This window comes from Plecotus auritus (assembly GCF_963455305.1).
Source record: "Plecotus auritus genome assembly, chromosome: 2".
NCBI classification, from domain to species: Eukaryota; Metazoa; Chordata; class Mammalia; order Chiroptera; family Vespertilionidae; genus Plecotus; species Plecotus auritus.
The window spans coordinates 197,528,175-197,547,381 of record NC_137771.1 but is presented as its reverse complement, the minus strand read 5'-3'; the positions used below and the strand labels follow the sequence as shown (position 1 = coordinate 197,547,381).

General features: G+C 44.7%; 1 protein-coding gene across 1 annotated transcript; it reads left to right on the top strand.

Moving 5' to 3' along the window:
• Positions 1-4,505: 4,505 nt before the first annotated feature.
• Positions 4,506-19,198, top strand: LRRIQ4 (leucine rich repeats and IQ motif containing 4; the record flags this gene model as incomplete). The annotated part of the gene is made up of 5 exons (XM_080655508.1): positions 4,506-5,471; positions 9,964-10,137; positions 11,372-11,510; positions 12,472-12,668; positions 19,046-19,198. The coding sequence occupies 5 exons, from the start codon at positions 4,506-4,508 to the stop codon at positions 19,196-19,198; spliced, it is 1,629 nt and encodes a 542-aa protein (XP_080511634.1).
• Positions 19,199-19,207: the final 9 nt, after the last annotated feature.

The following is a 19,207-nucleotide window of genomic DNA, read 5'->3' as shown; positions in this document are numbered from 1 at the left end:
GGGCTTCCTGGAGGAGGTAATGCCCTGCCTGGTGGAGTGAACCTGCTAGAGGGCGGAACTGCGTGGTGTGTGCCGGAGGCGTGCAGGTACTTGGGGTTGCCTAGAAGAGTACAGAGTAAGGGGACAGGCAGAACGGATCTGCGTGGAGTCCTGTGCATCCTCAGAAGCACAGCTGTTGGAGAATGGATCTGACCCATCGCAGGGGAAATGAGGTCTGAAGCAGCTGCAGTAACCCAGGAGAAATAATAAGGCCTCAGCTAAGACTGGACTTGGGGGGAATGAGAAGAAAGGGACAAATCCCAGAAATAGTTACAGGGTGACATAATCAGAATTTAGTTTTGGGGCATCCAAGGGAGAAGAGGAAGGAGGGAAGGGGAGGCCTTCTGTTTGGGGTTGCTATGGACTCAAGAGAAGGAAGTCCAAGGCCCTGACCAGGACCCTGGAGCCAGACAGAGACCTTCCAAGTGAAACCAGGCTGTTTATAAGCACAGTTCAAAGGTGAAAAACAAAAAGCCTGGATCCTCTCTCCCTCATGCTGTCCCACCAGGCAAATCCAACCAGTGCTCCGCTGCCAAGACATTGTTGTGCCGGACAAGGCAGGGGTCTCTTGAAGCCCTGTGCCCACAGAATCTAAACATCACCTGAAATAGAATTTCTTCAGGTTAGCCATGATGATGATAGAAAACAGACAATTATGTGTTCACTTACCCTATGTGCTACCAACAAAGTTGACAGGTGGCTTGAAATACCAAAGTGTATTTACAAGTGCAGGTACAATCTAGCACCTGCCTTTCCCTATGCCTCCCTTAAAGTGTTTTGAGTTAAGAAGATAAAGGAAAGAAAAGAGAGGTGGAGGATTAATTAATTGCTGCTCCACTGGGGAGAGAGGGATGTTCTTCCATGGGAGTAAGAAATGCAGAATTGGATTCTTGTTTTAGAGAGGAACTAATAAACAGGGTCAGAACAGAATAAACAGAAAAGGGCTGCTTTAACCGAACAGAACCTACAGCACTATTCTCCTTAGCTAGCTGCCTCCGCAAAACAAAAACAGTATTTACACAAAAATACAGCCTGCAGTGTCAAAATGCATACTAAACAGATGGTCAAAAAGACACTGATCACATATACAACCTAGTTCCATCCGTATATTTCTCATTACCCCTCATGAAATGATTTCCAGATAAAGGAGGGATGTAGGTGGGGGGGGGGAGGGGAGAGACAAAGACCTCCCCTTGAGAAGCACTGAGGGGTAGGGAGGTGGGGGAGATGTTGCTGAGCTAGCTTGAAGGAAACCTAAGTGGATTCATTGGGTACTTATGTGTCAAGAACCCAGAGTATAGGTCTAACTCGAATCTGAGCTTTCTAGAAGTTAGAACCAAAGGGAATATATGAGGGTGTGGAGTTCTGGCTTCAATAAAAGGCAGCATTTACGTTTCTCTGGTACCCTCTAGTAGGAGAATTTATAGGTATATCTTTATATAAGTAACTTAATGCACATGTTTTTGACTATAATTTTGTAGACGATCCAGAAATATTTTTTTCAGATGATTGTTTCTTTTATTGTAATTCTATTTAGAAAGCCAACGGCATGGTATTTAATTATGGTAATAGGGTCTAGGCATGGTGTTTCCTGATAATATGGAGATAGAACTCAAAGGATCTGGGGGAATATTTAACATATTCTTTAGCTATTTTCACAGCTATCAGATGGCCTAACTGAAGTGCCAGCAAGCGCTGGAACAGAATAAATGCCTGGTTCGATTTTCTGACAAGTATCTGAAGTACTGACTTCTGGTGTTGTTCATGCATGAATGTTTAGGTACTGAATATGCAGATGGAGAATGAGTGTTTTGTTATTTTAAAATAATTTTGGCCCATGGATAAAAGAGTATGTAGCATGAAAAGTTTTACATTCTTGTTTTCTGATGAGATGAGAAAATATGTCAGTGATTCATAGGGAAATAGTGCCCCAAACTTTCCTGCTCATGATACAAATAACATTTTGAAAAACCCAAATTTAAAAACAGAAGAAAAAGAAAAAGAAAGGCTTGCTCAATGAGTTACTAGATCTATAGTTTGATGGTAGGGGGAAGGGACTGAGGGTGAACGCTTTTGTAAAATGGATAAGATGCAACTTTTGAGTCTATTTAAAGAAAGCAAATGTGAGAAGCTATTTCAGATAAATAACTTGGTGACAGTGGGGATGGAAGCACACCTTCAAGTTGCTTGCTTGTAAAAAGTTTTCCATTGATGTCTGAAATCTATATGGAACTTTCAGTTCAGTATTAGCTGAAAGGAGACAACATTTTTTCAAGGGATTTTATAGCTTCCAAGAAATTTTCATCAAAGCAAAAGTAGTGTTACTGTTACATGATTTTCTAGTCCTAGGTAATTAAGGCTACTTTTAGCTTGTCTGTATTAAAGGAAAAAGAGCTCCCAGGTGAAGTTTTAGGCCAAATCTTGAAATGATTTTAACTAGAAATGTAATCAGAGAGAGTCAGTCACTTACCATATTAACCTCAGGGACCTAATTTTATTCATCCAGTATGTGTGTAATTACACATGGAAACATAAGTATCAATGTTTGATGTAAATTTGAGAGGGCCGATCATTTTCCTAAATGGTTTTCTTGGACATTAAAGTTACATAAAGAAGGGCTAATTATTAAATTGTTCAACCTTGACTCTTTAAAATGATGATGCAACAAGTGATTCCACTTAGAAACACCACAGTAACATTGGATTGTAATAAGTTAATTTGACCATGTTCAGGTAGCAATTTCTAGGGGGAAAAATAGCCAATAAGGAATCAATCTTCCCCCATTCTTATTTACTGTAGCTGAATTACTAGCAAAGCTGTTGCAAATCCAGGCTTTACAACCAGTATTTGTTTATTTACTTATTTATTTTAAATATTATTTTGTATTAGTTTTAGGTTATAGCATAATGGTTAGACAATACTTTACAAAGTGTTCCCCACAAACTCCTTTTATTAAATCCACTAATGATTATATATATATATATATATATATATATATATATATATATATAGCTTTCAGAGGGCCATCAAATTGGTTCCAAACACGTATGTGATATCTGATTAAGGTGAGATAATAGATATACACACACATTTAGACATTCTAGTCAGGATTCATCATGGAGCAAGATGAAGTTTAGGAGAAATAAGTTCTTTCATGTGTCTGGAAGCCCAGACACACAGTGTTCATTCTAATCAGGATGGCTAGTCCACACACATTTCCCCCAGATGACTTGGAAGGCTGAGAAAGAAAAATCAAGCCTGAAACCTCACACCCAAGAATTATTCTAATAAAAACCAGGCTTCCCGTGAATAAATGATGCTAAAAACCTATGTGAGGTTGAGTCAACTTCTCTGGTTCTGCTCCCACGTCCTATTCTATCCCGAGAAGAGCCCTTTTAGTTACTTAGTTTATCTGTAAAACAGGAATTATAATGGTGCCTCCTTGTTAGGGTTCTGTTGGGGATTAAATAGGTTAATGTAAGTAAAACCTAGAGCACATAAGTGTCCTGGTGTTACTGGGCTACGGGGCCCATTTGCCTGTGCACGTCAAAGCCCATTAAAATGCGAACAAGAGTTTTTAGTCAAGCCCTAGCTGGTTTGGCTCAGTGGATAAGAGCTTCGGTCCTCAGACTAAAGGGTCCCGGTTTTGATTCCAGTCAAGAGCACATACCTCGGTTGCAGGCTCCATCCCTGGCCCTGGTCAGGGTGTATGCAGGAGGCAACCAATAGATGTGTCTCTCTCACATCGATGTTTCTCTTTCTCTATCTCTCCCCCTCCATTCCACTCTCTAAAAATCAATGGGGAAATGTCCTTGGGTGAAGATTAACAACAACAAAAAAGTTGGGCTGGTTTCTCCTTACCTTTGCCTAGAGGATGGCTTGTTCTCCCCCGGTCAGTCACCAAACTTGAAAATGCCACAGGCATGAAAGCGCCCACTTGTCTCTACTTATTTAGGGAGGACTAGTCCATCTCTCAAATTTAATTCTCTTGACCTTTGCATCCACAACTCTCTAATAGTTTTAAGGAAAAAAAATATTTTAAAATATTAAATTTTTTCTAGTGTTCTCTCAGTGTTTATTGTAGGACCAATGATCTTTTGCAACTTTCTACAGCCTACCTGGAAATAGAATCAAGATGGGAATTTTTTAAAAAAAACTGAATTTAGACTATTTTTAAAAATATTAGTTAACCTGTAGGAGAAAGAGGAGTCTACACTTTAATTCTTCTCCCACCACAAATCACAAAAACCTTTATTTTATGTTGTGGCATAATGTCAAGCACTACATTTAATCAACTAAATTTTAATTTTATCTCTCTTCAAGGATACCAAACCTGCTGGCAGGTAAACTCTGATTTTTTTTTCTTTTCACAATATTTCAGATTTTGAATATTTGAATTGTCCATCAAAATAATATCAAATGGCATCACAGAATCAGTAGAACAGTCATCTAAAGTACATCAAAATATGATCCACAGCACATCTGGAAGAACATTTTTCCTCGATGCTTCTAATCAGAACTTGGCTACTATTCCACCGGGGATCTTAGCATTAAAAGAATTAGAAGAACTGCACCTGGAAAATAACCACATTGAAGAAATCCCCCAGGATATTCAGTCCTTAAAGAATCTCAAAATCCTCTACCTGAACAGTAACAAGCTCAGCAAGCTGTGCCACCAGCTGGGAAAGCTGAGCAACCTGGAGGGCCTGGACCTGAGCGACAACCCCATCCTCCCCTTCTGGATCCCGGTGCTCAGCAGCATCCGCTCCCTGCGCCAGCTCCGCCTCTACCGCACCCACGTGGGCGGGATCCCCACCGAAATCTGCAAACACCTCCACCATCTCGAGCTGCTGGGACTGTCCGGAAATCGCCTGAAATCTCTGCCCACGGAAATTGTGAACCAGACCAAACTGAGAGAGCTCTACCTGAAGCAAAACCAATTTGAAGTTTTCCCGCCAGAGCTCTGCGTCCTCTACAACCTGGTGATCATTGACCTGGATGAGAACAGGCTAACGGCCCTCCCAGAGGAGATTGGGAACCTGACCAGGCTGCAGAAGTTCTTTGTGGCTCACAACAGCCTGCACTCGCTCCCCGAGTCCCTGTGTCAGTGTGACAAACTGTCGGTGCTGGATATATCCTACAACCGCCTCCACTCCATCCCACACACCATGGAGAGCCTCTTGGAAATGACGGAGGTGGGGCTGAGCGGGAACCCGCTGGAGAAGGTGCCGCGCCTGGTCTGCAAGTGGACCTCGCTGCACCTACTCTACCTGCGCAACACCGGCCTGCGCGCGCTGCGCCGCTCCTTCCGCCGCCTGGTCAACCTGCGCTTCCTGGACCTCAGCCAGAACCACATGGAAGGCTTCCCCTTGCAGATCTGTTCGCTGAAGAACCTGGAGATCCTGGCGCTGGATGATAATAAGATAGGGAAGGTACTGATTCCCTTCCTGGCTGTCGCTATGCCCTCATCCAGGGCCCTTCCTGCCCTGAGTTGGTGCGGTTCTGTGTCTAAAGATCAGCGACTTCTAACTGACTTTATGGGCAAACATCCAGGGTTCACAAATACACTGAATGGGCAGATTATTATGATCTCTGAACACATAATAATCTGGCCACTCAGTGTGTGTGTGTGTGTGTGTGTGTGTGTGTGTGTGTGTGTGTGTGTTAGAGGCCCAGTGCATGAATTCGTGCATGGGTGGCCCAGTGCATGAATTCGTGCATGGGTGGGGTCCGGCCAGCCTGGCCAGGGGGAGGGGACATGGGCAGCCGGCCTGCCTGCTGGTCGAACTCCTGGTTGAGGGGACAATTTGCATAGTAGCCTTTTATTATATAGGATATACACTGAGTGGCCAGATTATTATGCGTTCAGAGATCATAATAATCTGGCCACTCAGTGTATAGCTAACACGGCGATCATTTCTATGACCCCCCTACCCTCCAAGAACAATATCAATCGCAATTAGTAGCTTCTGTTTATTTACAATATGTATGTCAGTCACTGGGCAAAATGTTTTTTACAAGGATGATCTCATTTAATCTTCTCAAGTATCTTTTTTAAAATACATTTTTTTTTATTGATTTCAGAGAGGAAAGGAGAGGGAGAGAGAGACAGAAACATCAATGATAAGAGAGAATAATCCATTGGCTGCCTCCTACATGTCCCCTATCAAGGATAGAGCCCGCAACCAGGGCATGTGCCCTTGACCGGAATCAAACCGGGGGTCCTTCAGTCCACAGGCCCATGCTCTATCCACTGAGACAAACCGGCTAGAAACTCACAAGTATTTTTGATGTAGGTAATATTATCCTCAATGGCATATGAGGAAAATGAGGCGCAGGGAGCTTAATTAACTTGTCAAGGCCACACACCTGTAAGTGATGAAGACAGGATTCCCACCCAGAGCTGCTGGACTCCAAGGTCCCTATTCTTAATAAAGACCACCTCCTAACAGGATTTCCTTAAAGAGCAGATTTTTCGGACACATACAACCTTAGATCTTAATGTTCCATTCATGGGGAACTGCAAAAACAGCTTTAGAGAAACTTTCCCATGTGTACAGGGTGGCCTGTTCAGAAATGTTCATCATAGCATTGTTGGTAATCATGAAGTAATGGAAGACAATCTAAATGTCAGTCAGTAGAGGAATGAGCAAGTAAATGGTGGTATATTTGTAAAATGGAATGCTATGCAATAATTTAAGTGAATGGGAGCTATAGGTAGCAATGTGGAGAAATCCAAAAATTCTAATGTTTGTTAAAAAGTAAAGCACCAAATTGCAGAACCTAATGATGCCACTTATAAATTTTTTTACATCACACAAAAATACATATACACACAACACATTTTATGGATATTTATATACTAGAGGCCCGGTGCACGAAATTCATGCACAGGCGGATCTCAGCCCAGCCTGCACCCTCTCCAATCTGGACCCCACGAGGGATGTCCGACTGCCCATTTAGGCCCGATCCCACTGGGTATCGGGCCTAAACGGGCAGTCGGACATCCCTCTCACAATCCAGGACTGCTGGCTCCCAACTGCTCGCCTGCCTGCCTTCCTGATTGCCCCTAACCGCTTCTGCCTGCCAGCCTGATCACCCCCTAACCACTTCCCTGCCAGCCTGATTGATGCCTAACTGCTCCCCTGCCAGCCTGCTTGCCCCTAACTGCCCTCCCCTGCAGGCCTGGTCACCCCTAATTGCCCTCCCCTGCAGGCCTGGTCACCCCTAACTGCCCTCCCCTGCAGACCTGGGTCTCCCCTAACTGCCCTTCCCTGCAGGCCCGGTCACCCCCAACTTCCTTCCTCTGTGGGCCTGGTCACCCCTAACTGCCCTCCCCTGCAGGCTTGATTACCCCCAACTGCCCTCCCTTGTAGGCCTGGTCACCCCTAACTGCCCTCCCCTGCTGGCCTGATCACCCCCAACTGCCCTCCCTTGCAGGCCTGGTCCCTCCCAACAGCCCTCCCCTGCTGGCCATCTTGTGGTGGCCATCCTGTGTCCACATGGGGGCAGCCATCTTTGACCACATGCTGGCAGCCATCTTGTGTGTTGGAGTGATGGTCAATCTGCATATTACTCTTTTATTAGATAGGATAGAGGCCTGGTGCATGGGTGGGGGCCAGCTGGTTTGCCCTGAAGGGTGTTCTGGATCAGGGTGGGGGTTCCTTTCTAATAAAAGGAATGGCATCCTTTTATTAGATGGCATCATTAGATGGCATTCTATCTAATAAAGGAGTAATATGCAAATTGACCGTACCTCCGCTACACCCAAAAGCCACGCCCACCAGCCAATCAGGAGGGAATATGCAAATAAACCCAACCAAGATGGCTGAGGCCACAGAGAGAGCAGGAGGGAGGCTTGGGTTTCCCTGGCGATGGAGGAAGCCAAGCTTTCCCCCTGCCCTTGCCAGCCCAGGCCTCCACTCAATGCTACAAAGTTTCAATCATAGAAGATAAATAAAGCCCAACAGAAATGGCAGCAGCCACGGAGCTGGAGAGAGCAGGAGGCTAGGGTTGCCCGTGGCAATGGAGGAAGCCAAGCTTCTGCAGCCCTGGCCTGCTTTGGCCTCCGCTTAAGGCTACAAAGTTTCAATTATAGAAGATACATAAATCCCAACAGAAATGGCTGCCGCCATGGAGCGAGCAGAAGGCTTGGCTCTGCTCCAAGCTACAAAGTTTCAATTGTAGAAGATAAATAAATCCCAGATACCAGGGCCTCCGCTTTGGTCACCAGGGGGCGTGGCCGGCCTGCAAACCACCTCAGGCCCCTTGTCCAGGCCGCCCCACGCCCCAAGGAACCCCTACCCTGATCTGAAACACCCTTCAGGGCAAACCAGCTGGCCCCCACCCATGCACCAGGCCTCTATCCTATCTAATAAAAGAGTAATATGCAGATTGACCATCACTCCAACACACAAGATGGCTGCCAGCATGTGGTCAAAGATGGCTGCCCCCATGTGGACACAGGATGGCCACCACAAGATGGCCAGCAGGGGAGGGCTGTTGGGAGGGACCAGGCCTGCAAGGGAGGGCAGTTGGGGGTGATCAGGCCAGCAGGGGAGGGCAGTTAGGGGTGACCAGGCCTACAAGGGAGGGCAGTTGGGAGGGACCAGGCCAGCAGGGGAGGGCAGTTAGGGGTGACCAGGCCTGCAGGGCAGAGCTGTTAGGGGCAAAAAGGCTGGCAGGGGAGCAGTTAGGCATCAATCAGGCTTTCAGGGGAGTGGTTAGGGGGTGATCAGGCTGGCAGGCAGAAGCGGTTAGGGGCAATCTGGAAGGCAGGCAGGCGAGCAATTGGGAGCCAGTAGTCCTGGATTGTGAGAGGGATATCCGACTGCCCGTTTAGGCACAATCCCACTGGACATCCCTCATGGGGTCCCAGATTGGAGAGGGTGCAGGCTGGGCTGAGGGACACCCCCCTCCACCCTGTGCACGAATTTCATGCACTGGGCCTCTAGTAAGAGTATAAAAATATGGACTGGAAAAAACTACATTCCTAACAGTGGCTGTTTCTGGGAAGAGGGAGGTAGTCAAGCAAATGAGGGTATTGTAGAAAAACTCAACTTTAATTGCAGTATTTTATTGTATTTATTAACAAAAGATTTGGGTATACTTGTATTTGTTTCTTTTGTTTAATATTTAAAATTAAAAAAAATATTTATTTGAAAAGCAAAAGACAACTATAGAGGGAGAAAAAGGGATACTCGGAATTCAATTTCTAACCAAATAATAGGTCTGTGTTTCCTGGCCATCGACACCAGTCTCATGTGTTCCCCAGACATTATAAAAATCCTAGGCCAAAAAGGTGTGGGTTTTGAAAAAATATATTTTTTTATTGATTTCAGAAAGGAAGGGAGAGGGAGAGAGAGTCATAGATACATCAATGATGAGAGAGAATCATTGATTGGCTGCCTCCTACACGCCCCCTACAGGGAAATGAGCCTGTAACCAGGGCATCTGCCCTGACAGGGAATCTAACCTAGACTTCCTGGTTCATAGGTCGAGGCTCAACCATTGAGGGACACATGCCAGGCAAGGTCTGAGTTTCTTTAAAAAAATTCTTTTACTCAATTTTCAAAACCTTGGGTAGGTCTTTTGTTTTCCTAATTGCCATAGACTTTCAAAACTGCCTTTCAACAAGTAAATGTTTTGATAGTAACTCTAAGATTTAGGAAGAGAATCTAGAATTTAATCTCTATTAAGTTTGCAGGTTCGATTCCTGGTCAGGGCACATACCTAGGTTGTGGGTTCCATCCTGATCGAAGCACGGGGGGGAGGCAGCTGACCGATGTTGTTTCTCACATCAATTTCTCTCTCTCTCTCTCTCTCTCTCCTCCTCAACCCTCTCTAAAATCAATAAACATATCCTCATGTGAGGATTAAAAAGAGAATCTTGACTTGAAACTTATCTTTTTGGAATACTTCTAGTTACCTTCAGACTTCGGTACACTTTCAAAACTGAAGATACTTGGACTAAGTGGGAATCAGTTTACTTCATTTCCAGAAGAAATCTTTTCTTTAGAGTCTTTAGAGAAATTATACATTGGGCAAGATCAGGGAACCAAGCTCACCTATATACCAGAGGACATTGGGAAACTACAGGTAAGCCTCCCCACATGAGCAGGCAAAGAAGTACACACCGACTGATTACTTAAGTTGGCTGATATTGGGGAAACATGGCCCTGTTTCCACAGGCTGTGTGTGGAATCAACCATACCAGATTTTCAGCTCTTAGCAACAGTCACTATTATACTTTGAGCCTTCCACTGTCTTCCTGACCAACCTCCAGGTTTATACCTAAAGAACAATTTATTGTGATTGCTAGTGGGTATGTCATGCCACACTCCTTTCCACTATGTGGTTTGGAAAGTTTTATTTGCAAAAGTTGAGCCACACTGCTTTTCATTTCATTCCTATTTTTCATAAGTTACCCTTGAAAGCTGTACTATTTTAAAGTGAAAGTATCATACAGGTGAAATGCTGGGAGCTGCAGTTTGTATGGGGCAACAGACCTCCCACTCTACGTGGTGGAATGTAAATCGTGATCTATTTCACTGTTGCACCAGGTTCACTGAAGATGGGCCCATGGCACTGCGTTAAATCCTAGCAGAGCAACACGTTCACTTCATTAACTGGTAGCCATACCAGTGTGTCTTTATCTACATGCATACTTTAAGGAACTGTTATATTTTCATGCTTCTGGTACTGCACCCTTAGTACTGATAAAGCAGGTATGGGCCACTACCTTATCCCTGGTCACGGCACTGAGCAATGGTCAATGGTATGTACAGCACAGATACGCACATATGACACAGGGTTTCTATTCCGAATTCTCCATTCCTTTATGCTGTGTTCATAGAACTCTGTCTATCTTCTTGCTCCTTGTACATCATGTCACACTCTCCAAAATCTTAGGGTGAAATACAAAGTTTTGCCCAGCGAATTTGAACATAGTTAACTTGGCTACTTCCACTTGGGCAATGTTGGATTGATATTTGGGGAAATTATACTTCTGAGGCAACTGCCCCAGATAATTAGCCATTGAAAGGGAGCAAATGATGTGTGTAGGTAAATGATCCAAATTATTTCCTCATAAAGTTCTTGTGAAACAAAGAAATACTAGATTCCCATGTTCTATTTCCCCTACATAAATGGGAACCATTTCTAATAGTTTAAAAAATAACTTCGTGATGATGGTCCTTTAAACGTTTTTCCCCTTTATTCCCATGCATAACAACCCTCACTGAAGTAGCATGGGAACTCGCAGGTGATTCTAGTTACTATAATTCATTTTTCCATGTAAGGATCATTATGGTATACTGTGATATTATTTCAGGTTCTTAAAGAGCTGCATATAGAAGACAACCATCTGGAGTACTTGCCAGTGGCCTTGGGATCAATGCCTAACCTGGAAATTCTTGATTGCCGCCACAATCTGCTTAAGCAGCTTCCAGATGCCATCTGCCAAGCACAAGGTGGGGAATCTCAGGAGGCCCATAGCCTCGTAGAGTTTGAGGCCAGCATTTCCCTTGATAAAAGCGTCTTTGCTTTTCTAAAGACCAATCTCAGTGTTTAGAGAGCTTGGCCCTACTTCATTACCTCCTTGCTTGGCTCACTGGGAAGGTCAGGTGCCTGACTAGTACAGCTCAGAGCCTCACAAAGGTAGATTATTTATTGGGAATTTAAAAAGAAAAGCAAGTAGCAACTGCTAAGATAGTCATTACACCACCAACAAAAATGTACTGAATACCTACTACATGTTGGAATTGGGAGTTGGGGGCCCTGTAGTAAATTCACATTAGGTCACTAAGTCACTTGAAGAAAAAGAAAAATACTGACTCCCAGTGGTGAAATCAGCAAGGGGCGGGCTTTTGAAGCTACATGATTGACATGAAAAGTCATATATGATTCATATTTAAACACTCAAACATATCCATTCGCTTAAGCTTTTTGCTGAATTCCTACTGGGGCCAGATTAAAAAAAAAATTTCCCCATAGTGTACTGAATCTTCAGGTTTATAGATATGTTTTCAAACTGACTATTCTTTAGTGAAAGGAGGATGAAGAAATACGAGTGCAAGCTGTTACCTAACCACAAGACATCCAAAGATTAGAGGCTGGCATGGGTATACAGTACTCCTTAGTAATGCTCCTGACTGTACATTTTTATCCTTTCCTTGGTCTCTGGAGGAATGTAACATTCTCAAAATCTTTTAGTGTTTATTAATTTCTTGTCTCTAATACTTATTTACACGAACTCCAACAACTTTGAGTTGTTTTAAAGAAGAGAACTTCGGTTTGCCTCATCAAATCTGATGTTTTCTGTGACATGGCACAGTAGGAAACAAACCTTTCAAAATGACTGGACTAAAGAATTCACATTTTAATTCTTGCCTGTTTTTAAGATAAATTCATCATTTTAAAATATTGTTTCAGCTTTGAGAGAATTACTGCTTGAGAAAAACTTGCTCACCCAACTTCCAGAGAATTTAGATAGTCTAGTGAATCTCAATATTCTGACGCTGACGGACAATCCTATGGAAGATCCCCCAAAAGAAGTGTGCGCTGAAGGCAAAGAGGCTATATTCACATACCTCGAGGAGAAAAGAAATTTGAAAAGAATAGCAACAAAGGTAAATTAGCAAAATTTCTGGATAATATACTCACAGATGCTTTGGAGAGGGGTTAGTGTTAAACACATTTGATTAGCCAATGGGGCTGCTCTTTACACATCTATACCTTGTCCTTGAGAGTAGAGACTCTTATTTACTTACCCAGGGCCAAGCGAGAGAATTTTGAACATCATCCTAGCATTTTTGTTCCTTGTCTCCTTGTCAAATAAGAAGCCAACAATCAGGCAAAAGAAACGAAAATTTCAAATCTTAAAACAATCTAAAATTCTTAAGAGTATTCACTGGGATGAAAAGCTGATATTAACAGTCAGTAAGATAAGGCTGAAAAATTAGAAATGAAAGCATTTATGGTGCAGAGGTCTAGCGACCAGAGTTCTTCTCTGCCACTAACTAGGATCAAAGACCTAAGAGCCCAGTCTTGCCCAAGAAGCTCATGGAGACATAAGGATACCCCAGACAGACCAGGAATGTGTTCACTTCAGTCACTAGTCAGTGCTCTTCATTCAACTGTTCCAAGTCCCCATCTTCTCACACTCCTACTTCCACTCCTGCTCCCTCGAAAATATACCTTTCACTCAGCAGTCACACGGATGCTGTCAAAACATAGGTTGATCAGCTCTCCTCTGCTGAAATCGACCATTTTTCATTTCCTGGAAATTAAACTCATAGATAATATTACCTACCAAAACCACATACTTTTAATAAACCGAAGTAATGCCTGAGCTACAACATAAAGGGAAAGATAAGGACAGTTATTTATATTAAAATATTTATTTTAATATGTATATATTCAGGAATGATTACTTTGGAAGAATAAAAATACTTTTTGGAGTCTTCCTAAGAGCATTTTGAAAAACCATATACCCTCTTCCACATTTTCAAAATTGGTGTTTAAATTTTTTTGTCACTACATTTAAATCATTGCAAAGCTTTTATTTTTCAGTGAATTTTAAATATCGACATTTTAAAATAGAGCTCTTAGATCAATATTTTAAATGTACCCATTGGAATCTAAATATTATTTTTATTTGATATGTCAGTCAACATCAATTTACAAAATACTTGAACAAGTTTTTATTTTACAGGCAGACATTTTGTTATATTTTCTTCTTGAGCATCTATTTTCATTCTATTTCTGCCTTAGAATTGATCTTAATGTTTTATGTGATATATAGTGTGTCCCAAAAAATGTATCCACATACTTTGAATAATTATAAAAGCAGTGTTTATTAAAATACACTTCATTTTCAAAATTGCGCTATCAGCTGTTAAGGTGTGTATACATTTTGGGGGAACACCCTGTACATATCATTTTATTAGTTATATATATAAAATTTAAAGTCATTTATAGATCACCTCTCATATTTATAGGTAACAAAAATATTTATGCAATTTAAAATTTAAAATTATTTTTTTCTGTGACCATAGGGTTTTATGTTCTAGATTATTACATTTTATTAGTCATATTACAATTATTGGTAGTATAAAATTGACCATAACAACATAACATCTATTATGAATTTTGATGTTTAATTATTTGACCTATAGGATTTGGGGGGAAATACATATACAAATGAGAGAAATTTTTCCACATGGTTTATGTATCCTTGCATCAATATTACTTATGGCTAGAATGAGACAGGGCTTGGCATCAGTTCTATGCCCTTTTTTCATTTTACAAATGAAGTGCTGAGAAACATTGTCCCATAAATAAGGTGATAAGAAGTTTTTTTCTTTGCCACATTTTGTTTTAAATGACAATGCCTTAAACATCTCTTGAACTTTCCCCAGATTTATACCCCAAATCAGATAGCAGGCTCTTAGCAGACAAATCGACTGTTCTACCTTCAATTTTCTTGAAGGCAAAGAGCTGGAAGGCAAAAAGATTGGTTACTCTGTCCTTAGAGCCAACATCAGTATTATTATTATTATTATTATTATTATTATTATTACTACTACTACTACTACTACTACTACTACTAGAGGCCCGGTGCACAAAATTCATGCACGGGGGGGGGGGGGGGGGGTGTCCCTCAGCCCAGCCTGTACCCTCTCCAATCTGGGACCCCTCGAGGGATGTCTGATTGCCTGTTTAGGCCCGATCCCACTGGGTATCGGGCCTAAACGGGCAGTCTGACATCCCTCTCACAATCCAGGACTGCTGGCTCCCAACTGCTTGCCTGCCTGCCTTCCTGATTGCCCCTAACCGCTTCTGCCTGCCAGCCTGATCACCCCCTCACCACTCCCCTGCCAGCCTGATTGATGTTTAACTGCTCCCCTGCCAGCCAGTTTGCCCCCAACTTCCCTCCTCTGCCAGCCTGGTCACCCCTAATTGCCCTCCCCTGCAGGCTTGATTGCCCCCAACTGCCCTCCCTTGCAGGCCTGGTCCCTCCCAACTGCCCTCCCCTGCTGGCCATCTTGTGGTGGCCATCTTGTGTCCACATGGGGGCAGCCATCTTTGACCACATGGGGGCAGCCATCTTGTGTGTTAGAGTGATGGTCAATCTGCATATTACTCTTTTATTAGATAGGATAGAGTCCTGGTGCATGGGTGGGGGCCAGCTGGTTTGCCCTGAAGGGTGTCCCGGATCAGGGTGGGGGCTCCCTTGGGGTGTGGGGAGGCCTGGGCGAGGGGCCTGTGGTGGTTTGCAGGCTGACCACACCCCCCGGTGACCCAAGCAGAGGCCCTGGTATCTGGGATTTATTTATCTTCTGCTTTCTCCGTGGCGGCAGCCATTTCTGTTGGGATTTATGTATCTTCTATAATTGAAACTTTGTAGCCTTAAGCGGAGGCCTGGGCCTGCCAGGGCTGCAGAAGCTTGGCTTCCTTCATCACCGGGGAAACCCAAGCCTCCCTCCTGCTCTCTCTGTGGCTGCAGCCATCTTGGTTGGGTTAATTTGAATACTTGCTCCTGATTGGCTGCTGGGTGTGGCTGGTGGGCGTGACTTGTGAGTGTAGTGGAGTGATGATTAATCTGCATATTACTCTTTTATTAGATAGGATTATTTGGTGTCCCAGAGGTTTCTGAAGTCCAGGGCAACACACCCTAGTCAGATTCAGGTGGGTGAGAGGGGTGCCAGAGGGGCAGCTGTGTTCCTAGGCAGGTACATTTTAGAAAAGAGTACGCGTGGAAGTTGAAATTTTGGAAACGGATTGCTTCCAAACTGTCCAAGCCTGCACATCCTTGGAAAGTCTTTGCGGACCAGGGTGCATGTCACAGGATTGAAGACCTTCACAACAAAAAGCCCTGCACATTTTCAGAATGCCTCTAGAGGGCAGTACTGTCCCCGAGAAAATCACCACCCTAATTAACTGATCTGCTGCTTTCACTCCCCATCTCATCTTTCCCTTTTCTACTTTACTTGAGTCACAAATGGAATCCTTGGTATGTTCCTAAGGTCCAAGCATGCTCCTGCTTCAGGATCTTAGCACTGGCTCTTTCTGCCAGAGATAATTCCCCTGGTGTGGACAAAACTCTGCCTTCACTTAGTTGAGTCTCTGCTCAAATATCCTCATACCTGCCCTTAGTCCATCTTATATAAAACAGCATACCCCCACCTAACTTTTTCATTCATCCAACAAATATTTATTGAGCTTCTACTATGTGCCAGGCATTGTTCTAGGCACTGGAAATACATCAGTTTGAACAAAACATAATATGTCCTCATATTGCTTAAAGTCTAGTGTGATGGGAATAAAACATAAATATCCTATCTAATAAAAGAGTATTATGCAAATTAACCATCACTCCGCTATACCCACAAGCCATGCCCACAAGCCAATCAGGAGCGAATATGCAAATAAACCCAACCAAGATGGCTACGGCCACAGAGAGCAGGAGGGAGGCTTGGGTTTCCCTGGCAATGGAGGAAGCCAAGCTTTCCGCCTGCCCTTGCCGGCCTAGGCCTCCACTCAAGGCTACAAAGTTTCAATGATAGAAGATACATAAAACCAAACAGAAATGGCGGCAGCCATGGAGCTGGAGAGAGCAGGAGGCTAGGGTTGCCCCTGGTGATGGAGGAAGCCAAGCTTTCCACACACCCTGGCCGGCCCAGGCCTCTGCTTAAGGCTACAAAGTTTCAATTATGGAAGATACATAAATCCCCCAAAAAATGGCTGCCACCACAGAGCAAGCAGAAGGCTTGGCTCCACTCCAGGCTACAAAGTTTCAATTGTAGAAGATAAATAAATCCCAGATACCAGGGCCTCTGCTTGGGTCGCCAGGGGACGTGGCCGGCCTGCAAACCACCACAGGCCCCTTGCCCAGGCCGCCTCAAGCCCCAAGGGAACCCCCACCCTGATCTGGGACACCCTTCAGGGCAAACCAGCTGGCCCCCACCCGTGCAACAGGCCTCTATCCTATCTAATAAAAGAATAATACGCAGATTGACCATCACTCCAACACACAAGATGGCTGCCCCCATGTGGTCAAAGATCCTGCCTTCATGTGGAAACAAGATGGCCACCACAAGATGGCCAGCAAGGGAGGGCAGTTAGGGGTGACCAAGCCAGCAGAGGAGGGAAGTTGGGGGCAACCAGGCCTGCAGGCTGCAGGGAAAGTCAGTTGGGAGGGACCCAGGCCTGCAGGGGAGAGCAGTTGGGGGGGACTAGGCCTGCAGGGGAGGGCAGTTAGGGGTGACTAGGCCGGCAGAGGAGGGCAGTTAGGGGCAAACAGGCCGGCAGGGGAGCAGTTAGGCATCAATCAGGCTGGCAGGGGAGTGATTAGGGGGTGATCAGGCTGGCAGGCAGAAGCAATTAGGGGCAATCAGGAAGGCAGGCAGGCGAGCAGTTGGGAGCCAGCAGTCCTGGATTGTGAGAGGGCAGTCGGACATCCCTTGAGGGGTCCCAGATTGGAGAGGGTGCAGGCTGGGCTGAGGGACACCTCCCCCTCCCCGTGCATGAATTTCATGCACCGGGCCTCTAGTATAATATAAAATTATATACTGTGTTATAAAGTGATAAGTGGTATTGGAAAAAAAAGTTCAAGCTAAGGGGAACTGTGATTACCAGAAGTTGTGTGTGTGTTGTGGAATTTCAATTTAAATGAGATAGTCATGGTAGGCTTCACTGGAAAAATGACTGCCTCAGGTTACTCTAACAACAGACCATAGACTAGGATGCTTAGACAACAGAAATGTATTTTCTCACAGTTCTGGTTCTGGATGCTAAAGGTTGAAAGAGTTTACTTCTAGAGGAGGGATGTTTCTGAGTAGGTGCGAGGCAATAGGACTGAGTGAGGCAACAAGGGTGGGCTGGCTGTAGGTAGGCAGGGGCACAGGAAGACTAGTAACAAGAAGGAAGGCAGGGTAGAGGCACACCCGATTCCCCTTACTGTGCGCTGCCATCTCCAGGCCACCAAACACCATCTAATTATACATTTACTAGAGGCCTGGTACATGAAAATTCATGCACTGGAGTGGGGGGGTCCCTCATCCCAGCCTGCCCCCTCTCAGAGTCCAGGAGCCCTCAGGGGTGGGAGGTGACCCGGCGATCAGGGAAAGGTGACGCCCCCATCACACCTCTGCTGCTGTCACTGCCAGCAGTGCAAACCTCGGCCGGCCCTGGTTACCTGAGCCTCGGGCGGCCCTGGGTGGCTGGGCAGCCACCATCCGAGGCTTGCCTGTGTCTTGGGCCAGCCCTGGGAGGCTGGGCAGCCACCATCCAAGGCTTTCCTGCGCCTCGGCCGGCCCTGCTTGCCTGCGCCTCAGTCAGTGGGGGGTGCAGGAGGACCCAAGGCCCCTGGCAGGGCTGAGGGGACTCTGGCGGCAGGTGTGCAGAGCAGCCGGCCCTGGCTGAGGAATGGAGGATACTCTCAATGACATGAATTATAACTTCCAATTTGTTGGACACCACAGTCAGGCTTCAGCTTCGGGGGAGGGAGGAAGAGAGGGATGGGCAGCTCATTGGAGAAGCCTGGGCGAGCTGTCAGTCAGTGGGGGAGCAGGGGGTGCAGGAGGACCTGAGGCCCCCAGCGGGGCTGAGGGGACTCCAGCTGCAGGCGCGTGGCGCAGCCAGCCCTGCCCTCTGTGGGCACTGCCATCTTGTGATGGTGTGACAGTCAATTTGCATATTACCTCTTTATTATATAGGCTGTGTTTATTGTTTATTGACTCTTCCCTTCATTGGAATGTGAGCTCCACAAAGTCAGTGACAATAGTATTTAACTGCTGTTTCCCAAAGGTTTGAAACAGGGCTTGGTGCATAAAAGCACTCAATACTTTAAAAAAATTCCTGGATGACTGGCCAATTGAAAAAGAGAGAAAATAAGGCTTAGAGTTCTCATCACATTCCATTCTTCACATCTTTAAAACCACATGTCAGTTGTAACCAACCCCAATGATACCAGCTAATACTGTTTGGGTTTATCTGTTTTCAGATTCAGTCCTGGTGGCGTGCAATGATGGTACTGAAAGGAGTTGGGAGATTTGCTGAACTGTTAAAATTGCGAAAGAAAGGAAAGAATTCTCTAAAATCTAAGTCAGGAAAGAAGGGTGGAAAAGGAAAACCTGCAAAGGAAAAGAAGAAATAATTTCGTATA